The following is a 25,944-nucleotide window of genomic DNA, read 5'->3' on the forward strand; positions in this document are numbered from 1 at the left end:
TGACATGCTTCTCTTTGAATTCCAAAGATTTATTCCAAATATGAACCTCGATTTCACAGGGCTGAGTGAGCACATTTGTCGCGAGTTCACAAAACGCCTGGCGTTTACCTTATCATGTCGCCCGTGATCGCAGCGACTCGCTCCTCAATCGGGGTGAGGTCCCTGTGCCCGCTTTGGCGGTGGGCAGCCGTCCTCCGCTTCACCTCCACCTTAATGTCTGACCGCTTTTTTTAGTTTTTTAGTCGGGGGCGTGTGCGCGCTATCCCGACTCCACGGCGTCGACAGCCGCACACGCGCCGTCCCATTCGGGTGTTGTTCACGTGCCCGAGAGGATTTTATGTTGCGCACCCCTTCATTGAGCAGCCTCTGAACTTCACATTCAGATTTTTGTTTCTTCATTGCTACCTTGCTCATGTTCCTTTTTTCCTGATCAGCGTTCATTCAGCAGCGTTCATTTAAATATGATTTGCATATTTAAATGTGCGCGTGGACAGGGAGGGGTCGGCTACTCCAACACGTGCGCTCAATTCCACGTTGATTAGGATGCACGAAGGATATGGGAAATGCGCTTGGATTCATGCGTACGCACAGATTCATACATCTGGATATTTTTGTGCGTACGACGTTTTCTGGATTTGAGCGTACGCCGTGTTTCAGTAGGAAATCCACACACGTCTTTGTACATGAGGCCCCAGAACATTCCTATACACCAGAATAGTCTAGTACAGAACATGCTGACCCACCTGGACCATCAAGTTCAGAACAGTCACAACCACCTGGATTGTCAAGTCCAGAAGATCAGAATCACAATCAGCTTTATTGGCCAAGTATGTTACAAGACAGCCACACTAGTTTAACAGCAAACTGCCACTATGACGAAATATACATTTAGGACATCATAACAAGTACGGAGAGTCATTGAGCAGTGAAGGTGTACCACTAAAGTGTGGTGATACTGATTTAATGGCAATTGTGCAAATGATGCAGTCCTCAGGCAATTTGGAGTAGTCTAAAGTGACTAATAGTTCAGTGATCTGCTGCAATGACGATTGTGCAAATGGTGCAGAGAGTTCTCAACACATGAATGGCCAGTAGTTTCCAACAACAGTATGCAAATAATAGTGCAGCGTGATAAAACAGCGAGTGCACGAAGAATGCAGAGGTGTCCCGACAAAGATGTGCACGATGCAATCAAATTGTAAGTCAAATGTTTAAGAAGCTGATGGCAAGAGGGAGGAAGCTGTTGGAACGTCTGCTGGTTTACGTTTGCATTGTTCGATAGCACCTACCCAAGGGAAGGAGCCGGAAGAGGTGGTCACCAGGATGTGGAGGGTCCAACAGGATTTTGCGTGCTCTCGTCTTCGTTCTTGCAACGTGCAAGTCCTCAAGAGTGGTTAGGTGGGTACCGATACTTTTTTCGGCTAGAACCGCCTCGACAGCTCCTGTGGCTGTACATACTCTGCTGGGCCTTTTTGAGGACGGCGTTGATGTTGATCACCCACGACAGGTCCTGAAAGACTGCAGAGGTGTGATGGTGGTCCGCGGGTGTAGCAGCTGAGTGGGTGTGGGGTGTGAAAGTGTCCTTTTCAAATCTGCAGTAGAAGGTATTCAAAGTCCAGCCAGTCGTGCTTGGGGGGGTGATCACTTGTAGCCGGTTAGCAGGTTAGCAATTGTAATCCTCACCAAACTGACACGGAGTCGTTAGCAGCAAACTGGTTTCCCGGCTTTTCTGCATCATTTCTCTTTGTGATATTGATTTCTTTTCTCAGCTGTTTTCTGGCCTGATTGTACAGCGCTCTGTCCCCACTCCGATAGGCGTCCTCTTTATCCATCCATCCATCCATTTTCTGTACCGCTTATCCTCACTAGGGTCGCAGGCGTTCTGGAGCCTATTCCAGCTGTCTTTGAGCCGGGGTACACCCTGAACTGGTCGCCATCCAATCGCAGGGCACATATAAACAAACAACCATTCGCACTCACATTCACACCTACGGGCAATTTAAAGTCTTCAATCAACCTACCACGCACGTTTTTGGGATGTGGGAGGAAACCGGAGAACCGGAGAAAACCCACGCAGTCACAGGGAGCACATGCAAACTCCACACAGACTGGGGCCGGGATTTGAACCCCGGTCCTCAGAACTGTAAGGCAGATGTGCTTAAAAGTCGGCCACCGTGCCGCCACGTCCTCTTTAGTCTGGCGATTTTTACGAAGTTTGGCGGTGAAGCACGGCTTCTTGTTATTGAACGTGCGAAATATATGAGCTGGTGCACACACACCCGTTTCCGCAGGTGTTGTAGGATGTGACGGTGTCCACATATTCATCCAAGCTGCCAGTTGAAGTTTCAAAGACACTCCAATCTGTGCAGTCTAAACATTCTTGAAGTTCCATCTTTGCTTCATTGGTCCACTTCTTCACGGTTTTTAACCGCAGACTTCGCACATTTCAGTTTGTGCCTGTATGTTGGTATTAAGTGAATTAAACAGTGATCAGACGAGCCCAAAGCTGCACGGGGAATAGCACGGTACGAGTCCTTCAGCGTGGCCTAGCGGTGGTCTACAATGCTGTTTTCCCTGATGGGACCCTAACCCAACCCAGGTTAACCTGGAAGGGGTCGGGGGTTCTGAGCTCTGTGACAGCAGTGCACTGTCAGGCTTTTTGGTTGATGTAGGAGCATATTCCGCCACCTTTTGTTTTCCCCGACAGCTGTTGCGATCCACTCGGTGTAGTTGAAAACCGGTAGTAGTAGCAGTACTTCACAAAGCCAAGGCGGAAGAATGTGCAGTGTCTTTAGTGGTCTTTGTGAGGAGAGATGAAGCTCGTCCATTTTGTTGGGTAGAGCTTGAAATATAGATTTGCGAGGTGAGTCGACAGGAGGGGGCGGTCAAAATCCTCGCCGTCAAAGCTTAACTTGCACTCCGGCACGGTTACCTCTGTGGCGCCATCTTCACCCCCTCTTCCAAGTACCACAGAGAGAAGTCGCTCCACTCGTGAATAACTCCCAGAAAAAAATGGATTCGTGAAAGTTGGCGAAAGAATGTTTCCGAGTAGACCGTTTAGCAACTCTTCCTAGCGTGAGTCAAATAATTTCTCCAAAGACAAACGAAAGAGAGAGAAACGTAGTCAATATTAGAGAGCGTCCACCCGTGCGGGGGCCACCTTGGTTATTTCAGGTGCTGACCCACCTGGATCGTCAAGTGCCGAAAATGCCAATCCACCTGGATCAGCACAGAACATTCGCAAATAGGCTTTACACAATCAGGATTTTTGGGGCCGATCACCGATCAAGTTCAAAACCGATCACTGATCCCATCACAAGAATGAGCAAACGTGTCTATTTAAATGATTTGTACATTTACTGTATATACTTGTGTACTATATACTAAGCATCTAAACATCAATGACTTCGAGGAGATATTCAAGGGTTGGCCACTGACATAAGTTTAAAGTTCAGTCAGGTCGCACCAACATGACTTGAGACAGAAGTTCCTGTAATTCGATGACTTTGCATGAAGAAATACTGCTGATGGACACGCCAACTCTAACATTCTCACTGTCGCAGCTGTATGGACGGTTGTCGGCCAGCGGTTTGCGTCGGCGTCCGTTTTGGTTAGCTTTCCCTTTTCCTCCTGGTGCACATTCTTCAGGTGCCTGATCAAATTTGGCGTGAGGAAGCATTTCGATGACGTTCCCCCACGAGGTACTTCAGTTTTGCACAGATTGCAAAAGGCTTTCGTGTTGTCTGTCTCAGACCAAAAAGTCCCCCAGTTTTTTCACCAACAAGATTTTTATTTCATTTTTTTAAACTTTATCGGCCGTCACGTACTTACAGTACGAGGCCACAGGACAGGTGACAAGGCTAAAAACAAACTAGCTTTTGGATTCACACATTCACGACGGAGATGCGGAATAAATGTCTTTTGCCCAGCCGATCGATGCAAATTATGACAAAGCGGATCAGCCGATCTACATAAAATGCTAATTATCGGCCGATACCGATCAAGCCGATCAGATCGGTGTAAAGTCTATTCACAACCACCTAGATTGTCAAGTCCAGGAAATGGTGACCCACCTGGATCATCAAGCTGACCTAACCGGATCATCAAATCCAGAACATTCACAACCCCCTGGATTGTCAAGTCCAGAACATCCTGACCCACCTGGCTCATCAGGTCCAGACCGTGCACACCCACCTGGATCATCAAGCCTAGCGCATTCACGACCCCCTGACTCGTCAAGTCCAGAACCTGCAGACCAACCTGTAGCGACTCGCAGGAGAGCGACAGGTCCATCCCGGTATCGGTTCCGTTGAAGAAGTTTATCTGGCGTAGCCTCCGCTGAACCTCCTCCTCGATGTACGCGTTGATCCTTTTTGGAAGACAGTGTGAACAGCAGAGTCCTGAGGTTCTGATGTTCTGATGAGCGGTACCTGTCGTCGGAGAGGGGAATGTGCGGGTGGAGAGTCCGCGCGTGATCTGCCGGCACACTGCCATGCGGCGTGATGTCGTCCATGTGAGTTGAGATGTTCTCCTCCCCTTCGCTGATGCGCTGTCCGAACCTTTGGATCTCTCGCTTTACCCTGTCAGAACCAAAGCCGTAATAGAATAATGTCACATCACGAGTGGAGCGCAGTAATCAAAAATATTTTTTTCATGTATGGCTCACTTGGTTGAGTATTATTTTTTCTGACAACTTTCTACTTTTAATCCCTACATTTAAAACACGATGTGAGGACCTAGACTGACTGATTCTGTGTGTCTGACCTATGCTGATCCAGGTCTGGACCCGTCCTCAGGTTCTGTACCGGGTTCTCCCGGGCGTCTGTCTCCAGGGAGCGGTCGCATTTTCGGACCGAGTGTCTCCTCTCAAGGCGCGCCACCGCCTGCTCCATCGCCTCCCGCTGCTGCTTCTCCTTGGCCTCCAGGATCTCCTTCTCCTTGCGCCTCACCTTGTCCTCCTGCCGAGCCACGTTGGCCGTGAAGCGGTATGTCTCCTGCAGCTGCTGCAGTTGCTGGGCACTGGCCCGGTGGACCTTCAGCTTTTCCTCCTTGTCTTCCAGCTCTTTCTCTACTTGGTACAGGAAGTTGTCCAAGCCAGGAGGACTTGGGTAGTTCCCGTTGCGTTCCAGCGCCTCCTCGGCTCGCCGCTTCTCCTCGGCCAGCGCGGGCAGAAGCTTGGCATCCAGGGCGCTCAGCTGGAGCTCAACGGACTTCAGCCGATGCTCTGTCTGCTTGAGGAGCCGCCGCTCCTCCTGGCACATGTCCTGTCGCTTCTTCTCTTGAGCCTCCGTCAGGCGTTCCTCGAGGAGATGCAGCGTGGCACGCTCGCTGGCAACCTCCTTCTCCACGCGCACCCTCTGCCGTTGAAGACTCGACCCCAGGCGGCCAAGCTCCTGCACCTGGGAGGCCTTGAAGTCAAAGTAGCGCGCGTAGGCGGCGGCCTCGTCGCTGGACGTTACTCCGGCCTCCCCTGCGGCCCCCTCTCTCCCCTGGCCTCTGGCCTCCTTGGCGCACAGGAGGGCCTCTCTGATAGCCGCTAGCTCCCGCTTCTCCTCCTCCAGGCGTCGGGCGTCCTCGCGGCTCATCAAAGTGACGGCGATCTGTCGTTTGTCTCTCAGCTGCTCCTCTAGCCTCCCTACCAGGCTCAGCTCCTGGCCTTCCTGCTCTTCCAGGCGGCGCCTCTCCACCTCCAAACGGTCTCGCTGCACCTCGCGCTCCCGCTTCAGCTTCTCTAGTTCTCGGTAGATCTGCTCATCTTGCTCCTCTTGCCGCAGCTGGAGTCCCTCCATCGGGAGGTCAGATTGTCTGTCCTCCTCAAAGCGTTGCTTCTCCTCCAGGAAGTCTCGGAGACGGCTCTCGATGTCCTGACTGCGGCGGCGCAGGCTTTCCTCCTGGCATAGGATCCTCTGGCGCACCTCCTCCGACTCCTTGCGCTGGCTCTCCACCTCCTGCTGGAGGCGCTGCAGCTCGGCCTTCTCACTCTGCTGCTTGACCTCCGTCTCCTTGATCAGACGCCTGCCGCCACACGAAGAAAATCATCATCGGTGTCAGCGTTGCCTCGGTAATCGGAGGACGGGCGTCAATCAGCTGCACATTTACCTCGTCACCTCCAACTTGCCAAGCTCCTCACGCTGCTGACGCTCGAACTCCAACCTGATGACATCATCAACAATCACACACATTGTACGCAGCAGCAGCTCACACACACGCACACGCATGCACACGCAGTACACTACCTATACACACACACACGAATGCCCAATAATAAGCACACTAACGTGCACACACAAACACGCAAAAGCAAGCACACACGCCTACTAATATGCCCACAGTAGGCATGCACGTGTGTTGTAAATGTACACACACACACATCCACACGTGTGTTGTAAAGTAAATCTGCATGTACGCACACACGTGTTGTAAAGTAAATGTGAATCAGCGGATGAAAAAAAAAAAAAAAAAAAAGCGGTGAGAAGATGGCGGGCGACAAAAACGACAATGAGTGAAAGCTAAACAAAAAAACTAAATGGTATTGTGAATATATTTAATATTTATCAATATTAGCACTTGGACACAGACAAACAGGAAGTGGACGTGCACAGACAGGAAGTGGAGCGTCTACCTGAGGAAGGCGGGACCCAAGTCACTGAAGAGCGTGTCGACCGGACACAGTTAACAGCAGCGGTCTTGCTCATCGTCACTCATCATCTTCATCACACTCATCTTCATCATGCATTCTTCTTCATTGCACCCGAGCGCACGACGCTCAACCCCTGTTGCTATGGCAACTGGCCACGCGCTGACAGAGGGGCGTGCTCCGTGCGACCCGGTGAACTCACCCCGGGTTGTAGAGCAGGACGGCAGAGAGGTTCCCGCAGGACCGGGACAGGTCGCTCACGGACAGGCTGAAGGTGGACGACAGGTCGCTCTGAAGGAGACCAGATCGGACGCGTGTCGGAGACGGACGGGACTGGACACGCGTGGCAGCGCCGCCGTGCAAGACGAAGTCGGTGCGAAACGTCACCTTGCGTTTCTCGCGGAGCTTGGCCGCCTCTTTGGGGTGGTTGAAGCGGAACATGTTGCTTCTGCCCAGCAGGATGACGGCACCTACGAGAGTCGTGCGAACCCGCCGGTCGCCACGCCACGCCGGGGAACAGGCGGACAAACCAGAGACCACTCAATGTCGCGTGTAGTTGTGAACAGACCGGTGCGTCTTGGTGTGGAATGAAGCTAACGCGCTTACAGCCCTAAAGCCCCGCCCCCCGCCAGCATCCTCAAGCGATCCCGCAGGGCCAAAATCATTTCTCTGACCTTGATTGAGCCGCACGGGCCCGGCGACGTTCGTCCCGTTGACGGAGCACGGCGCGGCGCCCAGCGGCACCAACGTCACCGTGCCTCCGCCGTTCTCAAACACGCAGTGCTCGCTCTCTACCTCCGCGCCGTGAAGAACTGCGGGGGGGGCCGAAGCACAGGAAAACGCACATCAGTGCCACAACGCTTCAAATCTCCCATCAGGTTGAGTTACAGCGCCACCTGCTGCTTTGGCATACACTTCACATCAATGCGCTTTTAAAACTAATGCTACTCAAAGACTGTTTTAAAAAAAAAAAGTTTTTGTTTTTCTAAAACATTTAAAATATATATTTTTGTAATATTATTGTTAGAAATATATATTTAACTGTTTCGTAATCAATGCTTTTGAAATGTTTTTGAATTGTTTTTATATAAAAGTATCATTTCATTTATTTTGATGTATTTTTAGTTTTGAACGATTGATCATTTGTTTGGATTTTTTTTACATTTGTTTTTAAAAGAAAATGTATATAGTTGAATTTTGCTTTTCATTTAGTTTTTAAATTAATATCTTAAAAACTTCACTTATTTGTGCCTGGCCCCCCGCTCCAGTGTGTTCCACTAACGTGTATGTGTTCACTGTGATGGGTTAAATGCACAGAACAAATTTCGTGTGCATGCATTCATGTTCATGACAGTAAAAAGTGATTCTTCTAGAACACCGTTGGGATGATTTCCAGTGGACAGGGAGTCAGGCCTTCTGGTCCGACATCGGTCATCGTAAACTCACCCCTAAACTTCGTTGAAAGAGTTGCTGTTATAGCTGCAAAGGGTCGACCAACATCATATGAAACCACATGGATTTAGAATGGGATATCACTAAAATCAAGTGTGAGTCAAGGCACGTGAGACAATACGTTTGGCAACATAGTGTATGTGGTGGGGGGGTGGAGAGAGAAGTGTTTTTTTTTTTTTAAAAAAGACAAGACTGACCAATGTCCTGCTCCGTGGCCGCGTCCTCTCTGCCCACGCACGTTCGTCCTTCCTGACGCGAGAGCGGAACACAAAACAAACCGATTGCAAATTCAATCAAGCAAATGTTGGCGCAGCGCCGGCGTCTTTTGGGACCTTGAGGTGGTAGAGGATGATGCCGGTGCTGAGGAGGTCGTCGTCGATGCCGATGAGGTGAGGAAGCTCAGAGTCCAGGACCACGCCGATGCCCTCCTTCCGCAGCGCCAGCGTCTCCTCCTGAGCGCACGGCAGACGCCCGTGCTCTCGTCACGCGCCAGACGCTGGCAAGAAAGACACCAGAGGAAAAAGTGCAAAAAGTACCTTCAGGATGTTCTGCGTCTCATTCCACTTGTTGGTCCACTCTTTTGTCAGCTCCAGCACCTACACACACACACACACACAAAATAAATCAATAAATAAAAATACATTTTTTTTTAAAACTTACACACACGTGCAAAATTACACCCACGCAATCCCCCCCCCACACACACACTCACACACTCACGCTGACCCATACAGACCCACACACAAACACATCACTCATACACACACAATTGCACACAAAATAAACAAAAAGGCACACAAAACACAAAAATCAGACACACACAATTACATTCACACACATTTTACACACACAAACACAAACAATAATTATATTCTCACAACAAAAACACCTACACAATTGGACATTTTTAACATCTCACACACAAACACAGACACGTCGAAGCATAATCCTGTCGACTGTGCGCGCCACTGACTCTGGCTTCGTTCTGGTGCAGCTTCTCCTCCATGCTGAGCGCAGTGGGCGAGTCCAGCAGAGCGATCTGAATCACAACGACGACACCACAAGATGACGTCGCTCGCGCCACCGCCACCGCTCTCGGTACGGCGGTACCCGGCGTTCACCTGGTTGCCCTGAACCAGCAGAGCTTTGAGTCGTGCGATTTCCGCCCGCAGTTCCCTGATGAGCCTGACGTTGGTGTCCTCATTGACGGTGGGCTTGTTGATGATGTTCTTGGCCCTGTTGGCGTAGCGTAGCGTGCTGAGCGTCTCGCCGTAGTTGACGCCGGCGGGCGACACGGCTGCGGACAGGAGGAGGAACCTCGTGAGGATGGAGAGAAGCTCCGCACCCCGCCAGATGTTTGCCGTACGCTCCGCTTGTATGCATTACTTCTCTGCGTGCGGTAGAGTAGCAGCTGTCGGAAGGTTTGAATAACCTTAACATGGATGCGTTGTGTTAGCACCGAGCTAGAAAACGTCAGTTGATCGTTTCGGCGTTTCAAAATAAAATGCTTTCCTGTCTTTTGTTTAACGCGTCCGTTTTCCAGTAAATAAACAGCTTGAGAACATGCTTGGCCTCTTGTTTGGAGAACGAAGCAAGTCTTCTTTCCTTCTTCTCGAACAGATGTAATGGATCATTTGCATACCGTTTGATCAATAACGGTAAAGACACGGCCCCCGGATTTTACTTTGACTAATATCAGGATTTAAATTATTGCCAGTTGTTGTCCATCAGTAGGTCATAACTGTTTGTGTTTCTAAGAAATATTTGTAAACGTTTTCAATGCCAAAATGTCTTGACCGTTATGTGCCCCAAATGAAGTTTTATGGTTTTCTGAAGATTCAAATGACATTTTTGGATACATGTGATTTTTCTCCTCTTTTCCATGAAAAGGAACACAAATGCATTTTTCTTTGCTTTTTTTGTGTGCGCGGCTTCTCTGACAAATGTCACTCGAGCTCGTCTTTAGCGTTAATGTCACTGAAGAGAGCCCCGCGATGTTGTCGCGATACGCCAGAGCGATCTGTGAGCTGAAGCGCCAGGACGAGGCAGCCATTTTCCAGTCACACAACAGCAGAGAGCAAAATACAGTAAATGGTGTTACTCCTCAGCTATAAATATGTACGAATTTGTCAAAGTGTGGAAAGCATTGCACGTCTTTACCGTTATTACGACTGTATAAAGATAAGCGTGTAATGGCTGTTTTTCATCCAACACGGATGATTTTTTTGTTTACAGTTATTTAAGAGCATTTTAACGGGCCACCACCATTACAGTCTTTTTTTTGTTGTTTTTACAGTTGTTGATCAAATTGTATGAAAATGATTTTTATACAATAGTCTTCCAATTCAGAGTGAGAACAGGCACGAAGGAATACTTTCAAAAGAATCTTCTAAGAAGTTGAAAACGTGGGAGAGGTCAACTATTTCATAACACCAGTGATGGGGCAACGGCGATATAAGTAACGCTAGTAACTAACCGCGTTACTTTTCTCAGTAATCTAGCAAATCACATTTCAGTGCGCTACTTGAATATGAAAATCATTCAAGCTGTTTCTCTTTCGATTGGCTGTCAAATGTCATTGTGGACCAATCAGAGTTCGAGTTGGGCGGGTGTTGACCAACACAAATCAAGGACACACACACACACACACACACACAGGTGGGCACAAGTAGTAGTGAGTCGTGACGACTCAGGAAATTAGAACCAACGGGAATGGCGAACCCCCTTCAATCAGGAAAAATGACAAACTATAGATTAATAAAGTCATAATATTACGAGAAAAACATTTATTATGAGACTAAATTTGTCATACTGTGGGAAGAAAAAAAATGTTTTTGCATGAATAAAAAAAAAAAGAATACTAAAATACAAGGAAAACTATACTACTACTCAACATTTTTAAAAATACCTGTAGTCATTACATTACATGAAAACAACATCTGTAAATTGTGATACTTAAGTGCAAATATTATAAGAAAAACCATTTTATGGGACGACATTGAAAATATAAGTAAAAGAATTTAACAGGAATATAGTTGTCATTTTACAGGAAATAAAACCTCTATAGTCCACCAACCACCAACGAGCCCTAAGCGGGTCATCTCCGCCCCCCTGCCGCCAACAAAAATGCGCAAAGCTGACAGATCTCTTCAATCGAGGAAGGATCTGGCAGCACGACGACAGGCGGGCACAGTGGGAAAATGGAAAAACATTGAATAAATAAGAAATAAGAAATGTCTGCACGTGTGTGCGTGTCTCACTGGCGATCATGATGGTCTTGGAGTTCCCGCCCAGACTGTCCTTCAGCAGCCACGTTAACACAGAGTCTCTGTAGGGCACGAAGAGGCACTTCTTCTTCGTGTTGGCGTCCCGAGGAAGGTCGGCTGCGCGACCCAAGAGCAAACGCAAACTTTACTCACACGCTGTCGTTTTCTGTGCATGCGTGTGATGCCGATTGCGTGTGTGTGTGGTGGGATTTATTTGTGCTACCGTTGTGTGGTTGTAATTTTGCACACGTGTGTGTTTGTGTGCGTTCGGTGGTTGTGACTTTGATTGTGTGGTGTAGGTGTGAGTTTGTGTACATGTGGGATTGTTTTTAGTTGCATCTGTGTGTCATTTTGTGTGCGATTTCTTTGTGGACAATTTTGTGTGCGTTTGATTTTGTGGATGCACGTTTTGTGTGCGATGCTTTTTTGGAGGGTGCAATCGTGTGGTTGTAATTTTGCGTGTGTGCGTAATTCTCTTTGTGTGTGTGTGTGCGTATGTGTTTCTGACCGAGGGCGGAGATGACGTTGCCGAGCGTGACGAGAGACTTGTTGATGTTGCCGCCTTCCTTGAGCCGGACTCCGGTGGCGCCGGTGCAGTCGGCCCGCTCGCTACCGGCCAGATCCACCAGGTGGATCTTGCTCAGCATCTCGCTGGGCATCTCTGCGTCAAACTTGGCCTGGAGAAAAGTTGCGTGTTAAGAAAAAAATACATTTTAAATAGAGTTATTGTTTTTTTATGTTTTGAAATGTGATTATTTTTTGTTGGTAATTGTTAATTGGAAAGAAATAAAGATACAATATGAATGTTTTTAAAACTGTATTTTCTATGAATAACAATTTAAAATATTAAATGAATGTTTTTTTAAATTGTTTTTTCTATATTCTTTTAACTTTTTAAAAAATGTATATGCGCCTTCATAAAACACATTGAAAAGAAATACCGTAATTTCTCGTGTATAATGCGCACCCCCAAAGTTGACCTCAAAATTCTGGAAAAAGATCAAAACGAAGTATTATCTGTATATTGTTACTTTTTTTTTTTCAAAGAATGATTCTGAAGTTAAGCACTTTATTTGAACACATAATACTTTCTTTAATTTACTTGCTCTTATTTTGAAATTCACAGCCTTACTTTTATTTCGTAAATTAGAAAACACACGGTTCTGTGCATATGTTTGATTACCCAGGCAGAATTTGTAAGATGGGTACAATTCTTTAAAGAAAACACAAAGGACCAGGCGAAACACATTGAATTTTATTTTAATGGGATTTAAATTAAACGGTCAAGCATTTCAGAAAAGGATTAACATGAAACAAAACATAACCATAAATAAATTAATAACGGTTGTTGTTCAGTCATCAGTCATATTTAAAAATATATATCTTTCACAAATTCTGCCAGGGTATGTAAACTTACGAGCACAATTGTACATATATGCAGTCATACGTATCCCTGTCATATTGGAATGGAAGTGTAGGCTACACCTTTTTTATAACCACTAGGTGGCAATGACATTTAGGAATGAACGTGTACAGCTTTTTCAAAACCACTAGATGTCAGCATACATTTATTAAAATGTGAAAGTGTTTTTCCATTTGCCCCTATACGTATCTATAATGCGCACTGTTGACTTTTGACCATTTTTGGGGGATACAAATGCGCATTATACACAAGAAATTACGGTACTTCGAATCGCAGATTATTGTTTTTCCCGTGTTGGTTACGGGACGTTCCGCATACAGTGCCGTGAAAAAGTATTGCCCCCCCTTTCAAACTCTTCAATTTACCATACTTTCCCGACTTTAATATTTAAGATCATCAAACAAATGTAAATATCAGTCAAATATTACCCAAGTGAACTTAAAATGCTGTTTTTAAATGATGATTTAATTTATTAAGGGAAAAAAAACTATTCGAATTTGCCTGGCCCTGTGTGAAAAAGTAATTCGCCCCATTGTTAAATCATGAAATAATTGTTGCTAATCACAATTTTTGGTTAATTTTCACTGATCACACCCCAAGCCTGATGACCTCCAGACCTGTTCAATCAATAAATCCTAAACAGAATCTGTCCCGACAAAATCGAAAAAAGCTGCAACAAAATGACACTACGCAAAGAAATTCCAGAACAGTCGAGAAATAAAGTAATTGACATCTATCAGTCTGGAAAGGGTTACAAAACCATTTCTAAAGCTTTAGGTTTCGAGTGAACCATAGGGAAAGCCATTATCCTCACATGGAGAAAACATGGAAGTGACGAACCTTCCCAGGAGCGGCCGGCCTACAAAGATTTCCCCAAGAGAACAGAAATGACTCATCCAGGTGGCCGCAAAGGAACTCAGGACAACTTCTAAAGAACTGCAGGCCTCCCTTGCCTCAGTTAAGGTCAGAGTTCATGACACAACAATAAAGAAGAGACAGCAGGGCAAAAATGGCATCCATGGCAGAGTTCCAAGGTGAAAACCACCAACAAGTTGACCAAAAAGAAAAGAAGGGCTAGTCTAACTTTTGCAAAAAAGACATCTGAATGATTCCTGAGCCTTTCAGGAGAATATTATATGGACTGACAAGATGAAAGTCGAGCTTTTTGGAAAGCTTGTGTATCGTTACATCTGGTGTAAATGTAGCACAGCAATTCAGAAAATGAACATCATAGCAACAGTCAAACATGGTGGTGGTAGAGTGATAGACTTGGGCTGCTTCACTCCTTCAGGACCTGGACAACTCGCTGTGATTGATGGAACCATGAATTCTGCTCTTTAACAGAAAATCCTGAAGGAGACCGTTCAGCCTTCAGCTTGTGACCTCAAGCTGAAGCACACTTGGGTTCTACACCACGATACCAATCCAAAGCACACCAGCAAGTCAACTTCGGAATGGCTTAAAAAAACAATATGAAGGTTTTAGAGCAGCCTAGTCAAAGTCCAGACTTGAATCCGATTGAAATGCAGTGCCATGACCTTCAAAAGGCCCTTCATGCTTGAAAAGCCTCCATTTGTGCTGAATTTAAACAATTGTGCAAGGAAGAGTGGGCCAAAATATCTCCACAGAGATGTGAAAGACTCATTGTCAGTTCTAGAAAACACTTGATTTCAGTTGTTACTGCTGAGGATGGCCCAACCAGTTCTTAGGTTTAGGGGGCCAATACTTTTTCACACAGGGCCAGTTAACATTGATTCTTTTCCCCCCTTAATTCACTTGGGTTATATTTGTCTGATATTTAAATTTCTGTGATGATCTTCAACATTAAAGTGGGTAAACTATGCAAAAATAGAAAAATTTGAGAAGCGGGCCAATCATTTTTCACGCCACTGTATAGTGGATTGAACCGCGGAGACTGTCCCAAAAAGCTTCGCAGCAGACAATCACGAGTGCAGCGGCCCGTGTCCCGGAGTCAATGATACTCGAGCTGGGCGTGTCCCATGAGGAAAACGTGTGGGAATCCGAATAACACAACGGCATTATGTCGCTACGGGAAAACAATACGAGACAAAGTAGAAAATGGCGAAAGCGTGGGGCGTGGAATCGTGTAAAAACGGAGCTTTACCTCCGCCAAAGACGCCCACCCGGTACGTGAGTCGCGCTGGACACAAGACAAGGGAACGCAGCGCTTTTGCCAGGTTTCGATACTTTTTTGCCATGACAACGGAAGATCTCTGGAAACCGTTGACACCAAGTAATCCATTCCGACCGAGTGTATACATTTGCGCTGCATTTAATCAGCCGTGTGGCACGCACACATCGATCAACCATCGGACGCTCTGCTCGCAAGCCGTCATATTGACGTATACAAACGATGGCTCGTATATTACGAAGGGGACAAGTTCACAAGTACAGTATAAGCAAACATGACGTTACTTCATAAAAGGTGCTTGTAAGTATCCTCAGTGCAGCCACTGTGACACAATGGCCAGTCTACGACCAGCTGGTCTGTCAGGGAGGCATGGAGGTGAAAAATGTGACAGAGGAGTTCGGAAACAAAGAAGGGTAAAATGGCGGGTTTTGGTGGTTTCTTCATTTTAGTTTGAAAAAAAAAAATCCAATAGCGTAGAGAATATTTATGGTCTAAACTCGAACACCCAGTCATGAATTTACCGTATAAAGTCCTATGCTAAAATGCTAGCGGCAAAAAGCATGTTAATGCCTTTTCTTTTATCAACCATGTGAATTATAGGAAATTCAACTGCTGAGGAAATATGAGGGAAAAAAACAAAAAAACAATTAGTCATACGTGATTAAGTTAAGGGTTTATTTTCTGTTTTTTAATTCATAATAGCTCTTTAACCATGCAAAAATAGACTTTATTCAAATACTCAATTCGATAGAATTTTCAGTAGGCTAATCCAATATTAAAGTATTTGACAGCGGCCCCCCTACATTCAACCGCCTGTTTTATTGTTGTATTGTAATTGTTTTATAAAACCCTTGCTTCGGGTGCCTGTGTGATTAACATGCAAAAAATGTGCTCCTCAGAATTATCAAGTTGCGTTTTGAGCTTTGGAAAAAAAAATATTTATTTTTTCAAAACTCGTTTTAACTGAAAATAAATGTTGCCTTCACGTGGAGGGAAAGGAGGAGGAGGAGGAGGAGGACATATGTCGGACCTGCGTGAAGTTGACAGTAAAGATGGCGTGCGAGCGGCTGCTGACGTCGTTCATGACGGTGCTGGCGGTGGTGCGCTTGACGTTTCCCGCCTCCATCAGCTCCTCCACGTCGCTGTAGTTCTGCACCAGGTGCTTGGACAGATCTGAGGACACACGCCAGCAGCCAAACAGATTGCAGCGGGGCGCGTCCTGCCGAGAACTCGAGGCATTATAACTCCTCTTTTAGCGTCTCTGTGCGGCACTAATGTCAGTCGGATAAAGAATATGTGGCTGCGAGTACTGTTAAATTGTCAGTAGACATGTTGCTGCTGCACCATTTGTTTTCAATCCATTGCACGAAGGCTCGCGAACTCAAAGGCCGAGCTGTGGTTGTTTTGAATTGACACAATTCTCTTTGGATAGCAAGTTTCAACTTGCACATTAAAGCAAAAAAATACTCATAAAAATCCGCTGAATGACAGCTCGTATCTTGAACCATTTCGAAGGCTCCGCTGTACTGAAAAGAGTTGGACTTTTTCTTTTTTCTTTTTACTTCTTTTGTAATTGCCCTTTATGTCACACTGTTTCGTGCCTGTTGCATCGTCTTGTCTTAGGCCACAAAAAAAAAGTCTGACCTTCCACATAAGGTCCGTCCTTGGGGTGCTCCCTCACTCTCAGGTTGTACGTCTGAGTGGACTTCCTCCTCAGAAGATCCCTAACGCGCTCGTTGTAGATCTCCAGGTAGCTACGAGAACCAGAAGACGATGACCACGACCGCAAGGTCACGGCCGACGACGTGGAGGATCGGACGGCGGTCACCTGACTTCCGTGCGGAAAGAAGCTTCGTCCCGTCGAACGGCGTCCGCGATCCGACTGAATAAACCCTCGCAGATCCGCGGGATCAGACCTGCGTCTCCCTGCCGGACAAAAATAAATCAATCAATAACGGCGCTTGCGAGCTGACATGGAAGTTGCCCGGCTAAGAACGTGCCTGGGTTTACCATATTTTGTTACCGTTTGTTCAATAAAGCGGATAAAAGCACACCAGCGGCTGTTTGCGTCATCCCTAAGTCTTTCTAACTAGACTATAACCAATTAGCTAACGATGTTTACTCTACTGCAGATGAGCAGCTGTTTAACTTAAGCTGGTTGGGCTCTGCAATAGGCACTTTAGCTTCTTTCATCGAGTGTGAAACGATCCCAAACTTTGGAAATTCTGTCTTTGGCTCTTTCCTCCTGGCTGGCGCTTATTGCGACGCGAGTCTGCATTCGCTGTCCGTGGGGAAAAAGAATCAACACAAAGCCCCGTGATGTAGTCAATAATCTGCAATGCACTGAACCCGCAAAAAGTGAACAATATAGTGAGGGATGACGACTGGATCTTCTCAAACCATGAGTGCGATCGTTCAGATTCATAATTATCGTCCATACTGTAATGTGCTCCGTGTGCCATAATTTCTGGCTTTGTACCACAGATGGGCGAGTACCGATACCAGATCGGGCCTTATTTCAATGAATTGCATCATCGTGAAGGTCGCCGACACCAGCCGGCAATACTTGCGGCAAAAACAATTCTGCCGCCTATTGCGTGAATGCAAAATGGCTGCCTCATCCTGGCACTTCAGCTCACAGATCCCTCTGGTGTATTGCAACAACACCATGAGCCTCTCTCCAGTGGCATTAACGGTAAAGACGGCTTGAGTGACATTGTAAAAGAAGCGCACACAAAAAAAAAAAAAAAAAAAAAAATCGTCTTTGGACACGAAGATGCATTTGTGTTCGTTTTCGTGGAAAAGGCAAATGAAGCAATAGAAGGAAAATCTGATGGATCCAAAAATCACAAAACATGTTGCAGACCATGAAACATCATTTCAGACACCAAACGCAAAAGACAGTTTGGCATTCAAAGTTTGAAAAATATTACTTTAGAATAATTACTTTTCTTAGCAATAGTTTTGACCTTTTGATGGATAACAGCTGCCAATCATTCAAAAAGTCACAGTAGTCAAATGAATTGATTTTCAAAAGACAATACAGTGCGCCATGTCTTTACCGTTACTGAGAAAATGATATGGACATGACCCTTATTCCTTCTCCCATTGTCTCAAGTGAGTGGAGAAAACAAAGGAGTGCGCCGTGTTACCGGATTTCCCATCATGGTGTACGACTTCCCGGATCCCGTCTGACCGTAAGCGAAAACGCAGGCGTTGTAGCCCTCAAACGCCGCCTGCAGCACGTCCCGGCCCAAATCTCGGAAGACCTGGCGACACAGGTGGTACAAGCATTCACATTCTGGATTGAAGTACAAGTAAAGATACTTGTCCGGTAAGACTCTGTCTTAAGTAGACAGACTGATTCAACTCCCCTACTTAAGACAAAGTAAAAAGATACAGATTCTGAAATCTCAGGGATCTTGTTTGATGTGCGTCCCGCGTCTGAGACGCACAAAGATTAGCAGGGCCGCATAAAGTACGATCAATCTGCGTCTTAGGATGCAGAGCTATGGTTTAGTACTCCGTTGTGTTTCTGGAAATCCAGGCGTACGAATTCTTTTTTTTTTTTTTTTTTTTTTGACAAGACAGCGCTCGAGAGTGCGCCTAATATATAATACTACTATAGACGGTACATATGCGGCCTAATTTCTGAATGATGTGGCAAAAACCGTGCGTACACGTGGCCGGTCATTTGAGGAAGAAAGAAACATTCCGTGACTTGAAAGCACACACATGAAACCCATCGTGGTCTCCAAACCAATCAGAGATAGTGAAGGGTCGGGACCCTCCGTCTGATTGGCCATGTGTATGTGTGCGTGTCTGTTTTTTGTGTTTGTGTTTGTGTGTGCTTTTGAAATGCAGGCACTCAAAGCTACATTTTCTGACGGCGAGGTGGTAGCTGCTCAGTTACAGAGTGTTGGGGGACATAAACGGAATTAGTTCCAAAGCCTAACGCCACCGCGACAATGGCGGACCATTTTGGATTCAGGTAGATGAACGCGGACATCCCGCTAATGTCAACGAGCTTCTGTCAAATTTGTATGAAGTCGCAACAACTTAAAACCTGAACGTCACAAAACCCGTCTTAAACACAACCAATCCCACCCAATTTCTCCCGCGAGAAACAAGAAACACAGTGGGACATTTCCCGTTTCCCGGCAGCTTGCAATTATGAAACTCTTTGCCCAAACAATGCAAATACAAACGTGACGGCGTACATGGCGCACGTATGCTCACGATATATACAGTGAAGCATGACTCACTACAGTAAGAGATGCAGCCATCGAACATGTTGACAAAGCAGCGTTTAAAGAAAGACTGACTATTATTTTGGAATATACACATCTTGAATCCAAACGGGTTGCTTTGATCTTCTTCTTGTGTTGTTATTCATGTTTCTTAATCACCTGCAAACCTGATTTGCAGTATATTGCCTGTTAAGGCATTGATGACAGTTTATACCTCTGCGCTAAATGTATAATAGTTCAGTGCAATTTTTGTGAACAGAGCCTACGTCTTTTATTTTTTTTTTAATCTAAGATTATTTATTGTTCTACATTAAACTGTCAATGTTCATTATTCTTAGAATTAAAAGTGAATTGTTCGTAAAAAGGATGTACTCTCATTATTATTCTCTCATATCATTGTATCAGTGGCATAAAAGACATCAACGACATGGTTTGTCGTAAATATATCATTCTAAAAAAAAAGATCTATCGTGACAGGCCTAAACACATAATATATTAAGAGAGAGCAAGAGCAACGGATAACACAAAAATATTGTGCAAACAGTATAAAAATTGTGTAACCACCGTAATCCAAATCTGAAATATAGTGGGACCGCGAAGCAAGAACCGTGGTATGGCGTACAATGACTGTATCTGTAGTCCGTGATGATAAGTTGAAGGGGCTCGTTGTTCCGGGGTTGGGACTGATCGTTTCCGTTACATGTGCGTCCAGGGATTCACATAGCCTTAAGTGTAAAATGATCTGTGTACCCAAGTACAAAAGAATTTTTCCTGTCAATTACATACAGCGGCTGAAGCACTTCCAAAGGTGCTATTGACATGAAAATGTCACCAGATGTTGGGAACACCACAAGTAATCCACACATAGAAGGAACAAAGAAGCTCAGAAATTAAGTTGTGTGTAAAAATGTGAAATGACACAGGGAAAAAGTATTGAACACATGAAGGGCGGTGGAAAAAGGCATGACAAGCCAAGACAACGCCGAAAATCTCTCAATCATCAAACGGCAATCCGGCCCCTTGTCAGCGCAAATGAGTATCAGCTGGTTGAGTCCAGATTGATGGCCTACGAAAAGGTCTCATTGCCAAGGTGGGAGTCAAGACACATCTCATGATGGGGAAGTGTAAACAGCTGTCTCAAGACCATTGTTGCCAAACATAACGACGGCGGTGGTTACAGGCGCATATCGAAGTGAGCACGATTGGGGCCGTAATACGGAAGCGGAAACCCAATCATCCTCCAAATTGCAAGCGAGTAGCATTATCAATTATCGATACTCGGTATTGATGCAAATTCCAGTGTGAACCCCTTTTTAAAGTCACGCCGAAAAGAGCGGTATCGGTGCATCCCTCTCAGGTGCACATTCCTCCATGTCACTACTGTTCTGTTTTTCACGATCTCAATCAATCTTTTAACTCGTTCGATGCCAGCCGTTTTCAGAGAAGACAACCCCCCCCCCCCCTCCTCCGAGAGCCAGCCGTTTTTGACCGATCGTTCAAGGCTTATAGAATATTGTGTTCTATGATTATAATCATACCAAATCTACCAAGCTAAGGGATGAAACTCTTCCTTCAGCGGGAAAAAAAACTAGATCCTACCCTTTTTCGTTCTTTAGTTATGTGCAGTGAAACATGCAGACGTTTTCGGTTTTTGGGTGGCGTCTCACAGAATATGGAGATAATTTGCTTTTTGTGAAAAGCAGCATTTATGCAACAGTACCTTGGAGGCTTGGATTTTTTATTTTTATTTTTGGTCACACCTCAGACATCTGAAAGTGTTTTCATTGTATAATGCAGCTATAACAACATTTAGGAACGGCTTTTGATTGGAAAAATAATCCCGTATTTAGCTATACAATGCACTGTGAGTGACGCAAACTCACCGGAATCCACGTCGGTCACTACACTTGTTTGTTGTTTACTGGCGGTTGAGAAGGCGACCGTGATCCTCACCATACAAAATCTCAGAGTTATACCCACCTCTGACACAAACACACGATTGTGCTAATTTCCACAATACATACTCTGGGAATAGGATAGATATAACTTCATCCCTTTGAGTGTAAAAATGTTTCAGCTCTTCCGACTTCCAGCCTGTGCCCGCAAACACTGCTGCGTGCATACGATCAAGGCTCTGAAGGCTGTTCGTCAAATGTAAAACGGTGCATCGCTGCCCTCGGCTGGCAGTTGAGCCTCGGTAAAATTCTTCCCAAACTCTCTTTTCTCTGTGGTGCTGCGTCAGCGCCTCCTTCTCCCACTTCCCGTGAAGTTTTTGGCACTGAACGCTTGGGTTTTAAAAATGCGTATTGATACGTTGTTGGCACTAAATGAGTGAAGATCTCACTCTTGACTTTCCCTCTCCCTATTGACATCATTTTCACGTTGCATCGCCATCAGCAGAGGTTGAAAAAAGTAACGAGCCGATTTTGACAAATTAAGGTGTAAAAAGTACACATCTGTTTTCAAAAGTAGGGAGGAAATAAATCTGCAAGTAGACTACAGAAACGAAGCACAGAAACATAAATTGGTTTGGTCCGTAACATTCAACCAAAAATTGCCAAAAATGTTGATGATTGTTTTCCAAAGTAAAAGCGGATGTTTGCAAATGTTGTATTTAAAAAAAACAACGATAATTAGTCTGCTTTCATGGAGGACTACAGAAATCGGCGAATTTGGGAGTTGACAATTAATTAGATGATCGGTTTGTTGTCGATTCAATCAATCCATTTTTGCACATTTTGCCACATTTAATATTTAAAACGGCCAGGTCAGTCAATGATGTGGGGAGTTGAAAATTGTGTGTAAAAAAAAAAAAAAAAAAACTTTTGGGAGCAGCAGGAAAAACCTTGAAATGGTTTACCTTCTCCTGAGTGACAAAGCTGGAGCTCCTCGAGTCGGCCGAGTCGTAGGAGAAGTCGTAGGTAAAGGTTTTGGTGGAATCCCTCATCAGCTCCCCCGCGATGCCTTCAGAGCGCTTTAGGAAAGTAGTTGGAGGTTTCAGATGCTTTTGGGGCCGAACGCTTGACAAGGCGGAAGAAGAAGCACAATACCTTCGGGTTGGTGATGGAGGTTTTGCTGCCGTCCATCTTGATGATGCACTTGGCCATCAAGTCCTTCTCCCTGGAAGAACAACAAAGTGAAGATTTGAAAGGGAGCTTTTCGCTCGCTCCACTTTTGACTAAATTGTTGATTTATTACTTTGTTGATTTATTAATGCCCTAAATACCGCTCGTTTTCACCCCAATAGAATCCACACACGTGAATCAGAATCATCTTTATTTGCCAAGTTTGTCCAAAAAACACACAAGGAATTTGTCTCCGGTCGTCGGAGCCGCTCGAGTACGACAACAGACGGTCAATTGACAGAGAACGCTTTGGAGACAGGAAGACATGGACAAAAAAAAAACAGTCACTGAGCAATAAAGGGTTGCTAGTTATCTCGTAATGCCGGTACATTTTATTTTATTTTTTTTGACAATTGTGCAAAAAGATGCAGAGTCCTCTAGCACTTAGAGCAGTTCGAATGACTAATATTGCAATAGTCCGGCGCAATGACCATTGTGCAAAGGGCGCCGAGACTTCAAGGAGTGGATGCGGTTTCAAGTGACGAGTCGCGCGATCATCTGGGACAATGTTGGTTGTGCAAATGTTGCAGATACTTCTCACTGGTGCAGATGCTACTCTGGCATGAGTGGCCAGTATTGGTCAACAACAGATATGCAAATAGTGCAGCGTGGCGAGACGACTACAGTGAGTGCACGAGTAATATATCATTGGCCCAACAGAAATGTGACAACAAACTCAAGTCAAAAAATTGCCAGCATGTTGCAATGGAATTGTAGGTTAGGTGTTCAAGAAATTGATGGCAAGAGGGAAGAAGCTGTTGGAATGTCTGCTAGTTCTGGTTGCATTGATCGGTAGCGCCTACCTGAGGGAAGGAGCCGGAAGAGCCGGTGACCGGGATGCGGAGGGTCCGAGAGGATTTTGCACAATCTTGTCTTAGTTCTGGCAGCGTGCAAGTCCTCAATGGTGGGTAGGGGGGTACCGACAATCCTTTCAGCAGTTTAGATTGTCCGTCGTAGTCGGAGTTTGTCCTTTTTTGGAACAGCACCGAACCAGAGTGCAATGGAAGAACACAGGATCGATTCGATGACAGCTGTGTCGACGCCTCAGCAGCTCCCGTGGCAGGCCGTGCTCTCTCAGAAGCCGCAGGAAGTACATCCTCTGCTGGGCCTTTTGGAGGACGGAGTCGATGTCGGTCGCCCACTTCAGGTCCTGAGAGATTGTAATTCCCAGGAACTCGAAGGTCTCGACGGTTGACACAAGGCAGCCGGACAGCGTGAGGGGCAGCTGTGGCGAAGGATGCCTCCTGAAGTCCACGATCATCTTTGAGCGTGTTCAGCTCCAGGTTGAGTCGGCCGCACCGCAGCTCCGGCCGCTCCCCTTCCTGTCGATATGCGGGCTCGTCACCGTCGTCGATGAGGCCGACGACAGCGGTGTCATCTGCAAACTTCAGGAGTTTGACAGCCGGCTCCGCTGAGGTGCAGTCGTTCGTGTAGAGAGAGAAGAGCAGCGGAGAGAGGACACAACCTTGGGGCGCCCCAGTGCTGATCCTGCGTGTGGATGAGGTGGCCTCCCCCAGCCTCACCTCCTATGTCCTGCCTGTCAGCAAGCTGTGAATCCACTGGCAGATGGCAGGTGAGACGCTGAGCTGGAGAAGCTTGGAGGAGAGGAGTTCGGGGATGATGGTGTTGAACGCTGAGCTGAAGTCCACGAACAGGATCCTCGCGTAGCTCCCTGCACTGTCGAGGTGTTCTAGGATGAAGTGCGGTCCCACGTTGACCGCATCATCCGCAGACCTGTTCGCTCGGTAGGCAAACTGCAGGGGGTCCGGCGGGGGACCCGTGACGCTCTTGAGGTGGTCCGGCACGAGACGTTCAACGGACTTCGTGACCGCAGATGTCAAGGCGACAGGCCTGTAGTCATTTAGACCCGAGATTGTAGGTTTCTTGGGGACCGGAATGATGGTGGAGCGTTTGCAACAGGACGGTACTTCGCACAGTTCCAGAGATCTATTGAAGATCTGAGTGCGAGCTGGTCCGCACAGACTTTGAGACAGGATGGGGACACAAGGTCCGGGCCTGCCGCTTTGTTAATCGTTTGTTGTTTGAAGATGCGTCTCACATTCTGTTCGCGGATGGTTAACGCAGAATTCGGTGGTGTGATAGTGGAAGGTGGTGCGGCCGGGTGGGTGTGGGGTGTGAAAGTGTCCTTTTCAAATCTGCAGTAGAAGGTGTTCAAGTTGTCGGCCAGTCTACTATTGTTCTCAGCTTGGGGGGGGATCGTCGCTTGTAATTGGTCAGCGATTGGAATGCATGCCAGACTGATTTAGAGTCGTTAGCGCTTAACTGTTTTTCCAACTTTGCTGCATAGTTCCTCTTTGCAGAGTTAATTTATTTAGTCAGCAGGTTTCTAGCGCGATTATACACGGCCCTGTCCCCCGTTCTTTGGCCATATTTCTGATATTGTCTCAATGACATCACATCGCAATTGTGTGTTCATTCATTGTTTCTTCAGATCAGTGTGTCACACGCGCAAGAATGGTACGACTAAAACGCCGAGTCCGCCTAGATCGGTCAGACTTGTCTTTCACACACGTAAATGAAAAAAACGGTGAATCATAATACTGTATTGTTGAAACTGCACTCATTTTTGTTCTGAAATTTCAGATTTCTCATATGATTTGCAACAAGATAATAATCAATAAATGTGAATATTTTCCCAGTTGAATTATTTGCACCAAAACAATGGGAAAAACATTTGAACTGTCTTTACTTATAATCTTATTAGTTCACAAATATGGTCCAACCAACTTGAGATGAAATTAGAGTGAACGTGGCCCCCGAACTGAAATGCGTGTTGACGCCACTGGAAGACAAAGCGCTACAGTTCAGCTCATTTATTTCTAATCAAACCTGCTGCTGTTACATTTTCACCAGCTGCTTTGATCAAACTTTTGATGGGAAAAGACTGGCCAGACTATTATTTTCGTTAATTTTATTTTATTTTTTTGCATTTTTTTTTTTAAATAAAAGTGTCAGTGTTATTAACATGTTTATAACTGTTCGCATTTATACACAGTCACACATTGTGATGTTAAAAAACTAATATATATATATATATATATATATATTATATAAACTCACCGTCTGCACATGGGTCGGACGCGGACAGCCACCCGAACCGATGCCATGGCTCATCCCGCTCCGGTCCGCTCCGCTCGGCTGAAAAGTGAGCTTGGAGGCTTCAGGGCAGGCGATGAGTTGGCTCGCAAGTTAGCCGCTAGCGGCTAGCAGCAGCAGCGGGGGGAGGAACAGGGATAAAAGGCACTTGGCAGCACAAAAGTGTAAAAGAAAACAAAACAACTAGAGACCGGGTGAGTGGGTCGCCACCTCGGCCAGGTGTTGTTGTGACGCGGACCGAACCGCCTCCGGCGCTCCGGGAGCTGGAGGGCAAAATTAGCCGGCCGAGCGGGCTAGCTGCTGCTTTTGATTGGCCAATGGGCAACAGGGGAACTCGTCACCGAGAAAGCTTCTTCGTCGGGCCGGTTCACCACGTATCCAGGTTGCACACTACCGCCCCCCCAGTGGTGATAACGGAGAATACAAGCGTTTTTTTTCCTCAACTTTATTAATTAAAATTTCGCCAACATTCCGATACAAAGATTCCCCCCAAAAATACCTAAAACAGTGTGTGACGTTTTA

General features: G+C 46.0%; 1 protein-coding gene across 2 annotated transcripts in view; it reads right to left on the reverse strand.

Moving 5' to 3' along the window:
- Positions 1-25,732, reverse strand: part of kif16ba (kinesin family member 16Ba) — a 30,692-nt gene extending 4,960 nt beyond the window's left edge. The window contains exons 1-22 of one of the 2 annotated variants that reach the window (XM_061679300.1): positions 25,387-25,732; positions 22,231-22,300; positions 22,041-22,154; positions 18,083-18,199; positions 16,759-16,856; positions 16,575-16,684; positions 15,961-16,103; positions 11,864-12,032; positions 11,350-11,472; positions 9,211-9,386; positions 9,063-9,128; positions 8,626-8,685; positions 8,422-8,541; positions 8,287-8,338; positions 7,312-7,449; positions 7,025-7,107; positions 6,840-6,928; positions 6,623-6,646; positions 6,100-6,153; positions 4,765-6,015; positions 4,431-4,580; positions 4,261-4,369 (exon numbers count right to left, since the gene is read on the reverse strand). In XM_061679300.1, the coding sequence (XP_061535284.1) occupies positions 4,261-4,369; positions 4,431-4,580; positions 4,765-6,015; positions 6,100-6,153; positions 6,623-6,646; positions 6,840-6,928; positions 7,025-7,107; positions 7,312-7,449; positions 8,287-8,338; positions 8,422-8,541; positions 8,626-8,685; positions 9,063-9,128; positions 9,211-9,386; positions 11,350-11,472; positions 11,864-12,032; positions 15,961-16,103; positions 16,575-16,684; positions 16,759-16,856; positions 18,083-18,199; positions 22,041-22,154; positions 22,231-22,300; positions 25,387-25,433 (3,363 nt within the window). In that variant the 5' untranslated portion in view covers positions 25,434-25,732. The remainder of the gene's footprint in view (positions 1-4,260; positions 4,370-4,430; positions 4,581-4,764; positions 6,016-6,099; positions 6,154-6,622; positions 6,647-6,839; positions 6,929-7,024; positions 7,108-7,311; positions 7,450-8,286; positions 8,339-8,421; positions 8,542-8,625; positions 8,686-9,062; positions 9,129-9,210; positions 9,387-11,349; positions 11,473-11,863; positions 12,033-15,960; positions 16,104-16,574; positions 16,685-16,758; positions 16,857-18,082; positions 18,200-22,040; positions 22,155-22,230; positions 22,301-25,386) is intronic. The other variant, XM_061679301.1, reaches the window with a different exon arrangement.
- Between the last annotated feature and the right edge of the window lie 212 nt (positions 25,733-25,944).

Source organism: Phycodurus eques, chromosome 6 (genome assembly GCF_024500275.1).
Source record: "Phycodurus eques isolate BA_2022a chromosome 6, UOR_Pequ_1.1, whole genome shotgun sequence".
NCBI classification, from domain to species: domain Eukaryota; kingdom Metazoa; phylum Chordata; class Actinopteri; order Syngnathiformes; family Syngnathidae; genus Phycodurus; species Phycodurus eques.